A 7,251-nucleotide genomic window follows, 5' to 3' on the forward strand; every position below is an offset into this window, starting at 1 on the left:
AGAAGGGCGTCCCTGGGGCAATGGCATTGGTTTTTCTTAAATACAAACAGGCTCCCTCAAGGCCCATGGCATAGCTTGACTGGGCCAAGTGTGCACGTCACTCCAGCAGTGCCAGCGGGCTCGGGAGTGCGGGCTCCAGCCAGGTGGGAGGGCCTTGGACTGCAATGCTGTCACCACCAGCGTAAAAGACCATGAGAACAGAAAATAGTTGATTGCATTTAAATGTGCATAAAATAATAATATGCGCCTTATAGAAAAAGCACAGAAAAAGCACAAAAGTTAAAATACTAATAAGAAACACACCCGTGGGGCACCACCCACCCGCAGGCACCGCCAGCGGCTGGATTTCTGTTCAGCGTGTTAGTCTGCGCACGTGTAGTTGAGGCGTGTTTTTTGTCCTCTGATTGTCTAGCCAGCCTGCGTCCACATGACTTTATCACAGTGTCACCCTGCGTCATTGTAACCTCTTGCCAAACCCACTCTGTTTTTATTGCGGCAAAATATACATCACATACATTTTAACTTTTCGATATTTTTAGGTGCACAGTTCGGTGGCGTTAGGCGCATTCACACTGTCGTGCAGCCATCACCACCGTCCGTCTCCAGAACGTTTTCATCTTCCCCAACTGAGACTCTGTCCCTGTTAAACACTCACTCCCTGTTCTCCCCTCCGCCCAGCCCCTGGCACCCACCGTTCTACTTTCTGTCTCTGTGCATTTGTCTATTCTAGGGGACCTCATGTACGTGGCTTCACACAGTATTTGTCCTTTTGTGACTGGCTTATTTCACTCAGCGTAATGTCCTCAATGTTCATCCGTGCTGTGGCTTGTGGCAGAATTCCCTGTCTTTTTAAGGCTGAGTAATATTCCATTGTGAGTATATACCACGCTTTGCTTATCTGTTCATCTGTCCACGGACTCTTGGGCTGCTTCTACATTGTGTCTATTGCAGATAGTGCTGCCGTGAACACGGGTGTGCAAGTATCTCTTCGAGTCCCTGCTTTCAGTGCTTCAGGGCGTCAGCCCAGAAATGGGATGGCTGGATTATATGCTAACTTATTTTTAATTTTTTGAGGAACCTCCATGCTGTCTTCCACAGCAGCTGCACCGTTTTACATCCACCCCAGCAGTGCACAAGTGTTCCGATCTCACCACACCCTGATCCGCACTTGTTATTTTCTGTTCTGGTTTTTTTTTTATGTACATATAATGGCCATCCTAATGGGTGTTAAAGCTGCATATTATTTTAGCAGTGTGCAGCCTCAGCTTTACTCAGCCCACACCTTTGTACGTTCATGCTGCTGTTTCCAGCTGTCAGCTGCTAGTGACCAGGCCATGACAGGCACAGGCCTTGCACCATGTGTACTTCCTGCGGCCAATTCCAGGCATCAAACACAAAGGGTGGCTGTTTTAAGGGCCCTGGAACACAGTTCCCAATTGCTTGGGCCTTCTGATTTGGCCATGGCAGTTGCTGGATGTCTTCAGCAATGGGCTGGGCAGAGTTTGCAGGTGAGGACACCATGCCTCCCTCTTCATGCTTCCTTCCATCCCACCTTCTTAAAACTAATGTGGGGGAAGTCTCTCTTTGGAGACAAACTTGTCTTTGTCTCACCTAACAGGCTACAGGCTGAGGTGGATGAGGTCATCGGTTCTAAGAGGCACCTGAACTGCGAGGACCTGGGGAGACTGCAGTACCTGTCCCAGGTGCGGGGGGCAGGAGAAAAGCTTCTGGGCTGATGCGGGTGATCTGTGGAGTCGGGCCTGCTGCTTCCCTGGCCCTTTAGTACAGTGGTTCTCAAGAGTTGATGTATCTGAGAATCTCCTGGGAGATTTAAAACATCCTGAGGCCCAGAGACTAGTGACATCAGAGTTGGGGGGCTCTCCAGGCAATCCCAATATGCAGCTAAGGTTGGAAACCAGCCCTTTGGTCAATGGTGTCATGTTTGTACTTCCCATTAGGCCTGGGTTTCACAAGCCTTAAGCTTCCCACTAGGGAGCCAGGCTCAGCAGACCCCTCCCCACACGGACAAAGCACAGCAGGGGACCTTGCTTGGTTCTGCTGGAAGCACAGCTTTCTCCTGTCTGGGGTTCTCTAGAATGGCGGGAGCCCTGGTTCCTGATCCCGGCTCTGCCACCGTGGCCTTGCACAAGTCCTTCCTCCTCTGGTCCTCAGCTTTTCCATCTGTCACGTGAGGGGCTGAGCATAACAGTGAGGCTAATGTCCAAGGGTCTGGGATCATCTGGGATGTGGGTGCACATTCAGCGCTGTGAGTCGGAAGGAGATGGGTCCAGGACACACGGTGGGATCCCCTGACTACTTGTTATCTCCCCTCTGGCTCCCATAGGTCCTCAAAGAGTCACTGAGGCTGTACCCACCAGCGTGGGGCACCTTCCGCCTGCTGGAGGAGGAGACCTTGATTGACGGAGTCAGAGTTCCTGGCAACACCCCGCTCTTGGTGTGTGGGAGCCCTGGGGGGCCATGGGGTGGACTGGCCTGCTCACCCCCAGGGTGGCCCATTTGGGGGTCTCTGCTGAGGTCAGGGAATTCGGTGGCCCTGTTGTCATCACCGTACATGGCTCCACTAGCCGCCCTGTGCTTTCTCTTTTGAGTTTCACCACAACCCTACGAGCTATTTTTCAACCCCTTCACACTGTCCAGTATAAGATTACAGCAGATAATTCTGGAAGGGAGGTGCCCCATTTACAACTGAGGATACTGAGGTTCAGAGAGATGAGGCTACTTTCTTGGGGTCACACAGCTGGTGAGGGGCAGACGTGTTTTCACAGCTGAGCCAGACCTGTCCTAGTTCTTTCTCTCTCCCAGTTGGACAGCCCCTTCTCCCACTGTGGTCCACTTTCTCCCTCCACCCTCCTTTACATCTTGTTTCCTTCTTTGTTTGCTTATCCATTCATTTATTCATTCATTCATGTCTAAGGACCTCTCCTTAAACCCACCCCATCCCCAAATCTAAGAAACTAAAATGTAATTACCTACATATATCACTCTCCTGCTATTCCCAGAAGTAATCACTACCCTGAATTTTGTCTGCCACTCCCTCACCTTTTTGTGTGTGTGTGCATGTGTACCCACACGGTAACATGCTATAGGACTTGGTTTTTGACGCAGGGGGATGACTCCTACAATTTGGGTAGCTTCCTCATGCAGCTGTAGGTCCTCCATCTTCACCACTGTGGAACAGTCTGCTGTGTGAACAGACCACCGTTGCTGGTCAATTCTGGGGTCATCGGGCATGTGAGAGGTTTCTGGTGTGTTGCTACTGTGAGCCCCACAGCAGCTACGAGCATTTTTGTCCACATGACCTGGTGTAGTGTGCAAACGTGTTTCTTGGGCCTGTGCCCAGAAGCGGGAGGTCTGGGTTACAGGGCAGATGAATGTTCAAGTTTACGAACCAATGCCAGATTGTTTTCCAGAGTGGCTGTGCCAATTCAGATGCCCACGAGTGGCGCAGTAGAAACCCTGTGGTTCCTTATCCTCCCCAATACTTAGTATGGTCTAAGTTCTTACTTTTTGCCAACCAAATATGTGTAAAACATTATTTCACTGTGGTCTTGATTTGCTCTTTCCCCATTACAAGTGAGGATGAGCATCTCTATGCTATTTTTCTCTTCCATGAGATGTTGCCTCAGTTTCCCCTTTTGGATGGTTTGTCTTTTCTTATTGATATGTAGAGATTTATTTTAAAAATTCACGTGTTAATCCTTTGTCATCAGCTATATGTGTTGCATATGTCTTCTTCAGGTTTGTGGTTTGTCTTCATTAATGTGTTTTTGATGATCTGTTTTTTTAGTGATCTTCATTTTTTCCTGCTTAAGAAATTCTCCCCTACCTGATATGAGAAGGATGTTCACTTACATTGGCCTCTAACAATTTTACATTTTTCTTTTGAAAGTTCAGCTCTTATCTACCTGGAATTGATTTTGCGTATGGCTGTGAGGTAGGGATCTGTATTGGTTTGCTAGGGCTGCTGAATAAAGTGCCACAGATGGGTGACTTAAACAACAGAAATTTATTTTCTTATAGTCCTGGAGGCTAGAAGTCTAAGATCAAGTCTAAGGTCATTCCTTCTGAGGCCTCTCCCCTTGACTTGTAGATGGCCATCTTCCCCCTGTGTCCTTACATGGTCATCCCTCTCTGTATGTCTGTGTCCTAATCTCTTCTTATAAGTCATATCAGATTAGGGACCACATTAATGGCCTCATTTTAACTTAGTCACCTCTGTAAGGACCCTATCTCCAAATGCAGTCATATTCTGAGGTCCTGGGGGTTAGGACATCAACATACAAATTTGGAAGGGACACAATTCAGCCCATCACAGAATCCATCTTTATTTTTATGTGTGTGGATGGATGTGCTTCCAGCCCATCTGCAGAGCAGCCCCATCCCTCCCAGGGCTCTGCCACGCCTCCCCCAGCAAACATCCAAGTTTCCTCTGGTTCTGCTCTGCTGATCATTTGTTTTATGCCCCTGTACCAGTACCACTCTGCCTTAATGGTCACCCCTTTGGCATGCCCTTACAGCTGGCAGGGTGAGGCCTCCTGGCTGACTCTTAGCCTGCGGGGTACAACCTCATGGGCTTTGAGGGGACTGACCCAGGCTCCAAGCCCAGCTCTGCACTTGGCTTGCTGGGTCATCTCCATTAGACCCTGTTTCATCAGGGCCTGTTTCATCCTAGTAATGTGGAGATAGTGATACCTTAGTCACAGTCTATTGAGAAGAATCAGTAGGATAATGTATGTCACATGTCTGGCAAAAATCCCTGGCACATAATAGGATCCCTTGACCCCAGTCCCTACTCCTAATGCTTCCACTCACTTGTCAGAGCTCAGCTCCAGGCCTCCCTCCACACCCCCAAACCCCCGCACCCTGGACTCTTGGCACAGAGAAGCGGAGCCAGGGTGGGCTAAGGGAGATACTTTGTTCAAGGGTGGGAGAGGCAAAGGCCAGCACCCAGGGCCCAAAATATGGGGGGCCTGTGGCTTCTTCAAGGCCAGATGCATAGCCCCTGAAGCCCAGGGTCATGCAGGGAGCATCAGCCCCAATCAGGTGGCACTGTGCCTGTAGGTGAAAGCCTGCTGGGGGTCTACAGCTCCCCCACCCCCAACCCCACTGAAGCAAACCTTGAGTTGTAGGGAAACTGGGTAACAGCTCTCAAGGATGTAAAGAAAGATGGCCTTGCAGAGTCAGATCCGACTTTGAATCTCAGTTTGGCCACTTACTTGCTAGGTGATTCAGGAAAGTCACTAAGCTTCCCTCTGAGCCTCAGTTCCCCCATCTGTAAAATAAGGATAATTGTGGCTCCCCCACAGGGCTGTGCCAAGCATGGAATGTTGTAGCATCCAGATGTTTGCCAGTACATTGGGCTGTCCCCCTTCTTCCTCTTAGAGACTTTCCAGGGGGCAAGTGGAATCCCACACCCACCTACATGGGTGGATGGAGAGATGGGGATGAGGGGAGGAGGGGGGTGACTCTGCTCTGAGTGGGTGACCGCAGTGGGTCAGGAGGTGCAAGGGTACCAATGCTTGGAAAAAGATGAGTGGATCCTTTGTCCGGCAGTTCAGCACTTATGTCATGGGGCGGATGGACACATACTTTGAGGACCCGCTGACTTTCAACCCCGATCGCTTCAGTCCTGATGCACCCAAGTAAGTGCCTCCTTGAACTGCCCATGAGTGGGCCTGGTGGGAGGGATGGTCCCAGCGGGCTCTGGCCTGAGCCACTTCCACCCATTGAGCCCATATAGCCTTCCAGACCCCTGGGAGGTGACTGCAGAGGAAATCACAGCTTGGAGAGGTTGGGTAACTCACCCAAGTAGCAGAGCTGGGGTTTGGCCCCAGCTTAGTCTGGTTCTAAAGCCCATGCTCATAACCAGGACTTTATAGTGGGATGCCATGTGACTTAAGCAAATAACTTTCCCTCCTCCAGTCTTAAGCTTCCTGTCTGAGAAATGGGAATGCCGATGCACCTGGAGGTTGCAGTGGGGGTAGTGCATTAACGTACTGAAGTAGTGGTGGGAAGAGCTAGCTCCAGGGACAGACTGCCTGTGCTCAGACCCAGGCTCTGCCCGGAACTGGACGTCAGTGACATATGACCTGGGGCACATTGCTTTGCCTCTCTGAGCCTCAGTTCCTCCATCTGTGAGATGGGGATAATAGCAGCTCCTTCCGGGAGGGTCAAGAGGACGAGAAAATGAGAAAATGCAGACCCAGAACTCAGCAGAATCAGCTGTCGACATTTTTCGTGTGTGCAGAGCACATAGTCCCCAGCTCAAAGTCGGCCATCAGCAAGGGGCGGTTTTGTCATTGCCGTCTTCCTGCCTTGGCCCTGCCGGGATGCCAGGGCACCAGCCTCCTCCCCTCTCTGTCCCCGCAGGCCACGCTTCACCTACTTCCCCTTCTCCCTGGGCCACCGCTCCTGCATCGGGCAGCAGTTTGCTCAGGTAGGGGGGCAGGGCTGGGTTTCTGCCCAGAAGTGACTGCAGGGGTGGGGGCTTGTCCTGGGCCAGGGAACAGCTGGAAGCCCCTGCCGTGGACCTCAAGGGCTGGGGGCTGGGGGTTGGGGGCTGGGGCGGCCAGACCCGGCAGGACCACCGTTACACAGAAGGAGGAGAGAGCCTCCTTCCCGTCCCCGTTTCTTCGGCTTGGCACTCATGTGCATTCCCCCAACTCCTTTCACAGATGGAGGTGAAGGTGGTCATGGCCAAGCTGCTGCAGAGGCTGGAGTTCCAGCTGGTGCCCGGGCAGCGCTTCGGGCTGCAGGAGCAGGCCACGCTCAAGCCGCTGGACCCCGTGCTGTGCACCCTGCGGCCCCGGGGCTGGCAGCCCGCGCCCCCGCCCCCGCCCTGCTGAGGGTCCTCCCAGGGGGACGGCAGGACGAGACTCCTCGGGCCAGGGCTGCGCCCGCCCCTCTCCACTGCCCAAGTCCCAGCCACCACCATCGTCTCTCCCCCACCTCTGAGCCTTTGCGCAGGCTACTCCCTCAGACAAGTCTCCCTAACTCCTGCTCACTCCCTAAAGCCCTCTTCAGGTGTCACCTCCTCCAAGAAGCCCTCCTTGCCACCCCCCGGCCGGGCCGGGGCCCCTCCTCTGTGCTTCCTCAGTCACCTGTGCTACCTCTAACACCACACTGACCACACTGTATTGTGAGTGTCTGCTGACAATGACCAACTGCCCTGCCAGGCTGTGAGTGCTTCAAGGGTGGGGTCTGCGTGTGATTTGTCTCTGAGCCCCCTGT

The 7,251-nt window shown here is 52.4% G+C and overlaps 1 protein-coding gene across 1 annotated transcript in view; it reads left to right on the top strand.

The window, feature by feature from the left end:
* The window catches only part of LOC134373767 (cholesterol 24-hydroxylase), a 29,468-nt gene extending 22,602 nt beyond the window's left edge, over nt 1–6,866 (top strand). Inside the window, exons 11-15 of the mRNA XM_063091787.1 lie at nt 1,619–1,703; nt 2,345–2,455; nt 5,575–5,663; nt 6,391–6,457; nt 6,696–6,866. Of these exons, the coding sequence (XP_062947857.1) occupies nt 1,619–1,703; nt 2,345–2,455; nt 5,575–5,663; nt 6,391–6,457; nt 6,696–6,866 (523 nt within the window). The remainder of the gene's footprint in view (nt 1–1,618; nt 1,704–2,344; nt 2,456–5,574; nt 5,664–6,390; nt 6,458–6,695) is intronic.
* Nucleotides 6,867–7,251: the final 385 nt, after the last annotated feature.

The sequence above is a fragment of the Cynocephalus volans genome, chromosome 3 (assembly GCF_027409185.1).
Source record: "Cynocephalus volans isolate mCynVol1 chromosome 3, mCynVol1.pri, whole genome shotgun sequence".
Taxonomy (NCBI): domain Eukaryota; kingdom Metazoa; phylum Chordata; class Mammalia; order Dermoptera; family Cynocephalidae; genus Cynocephalus; species Cynocephalus volans.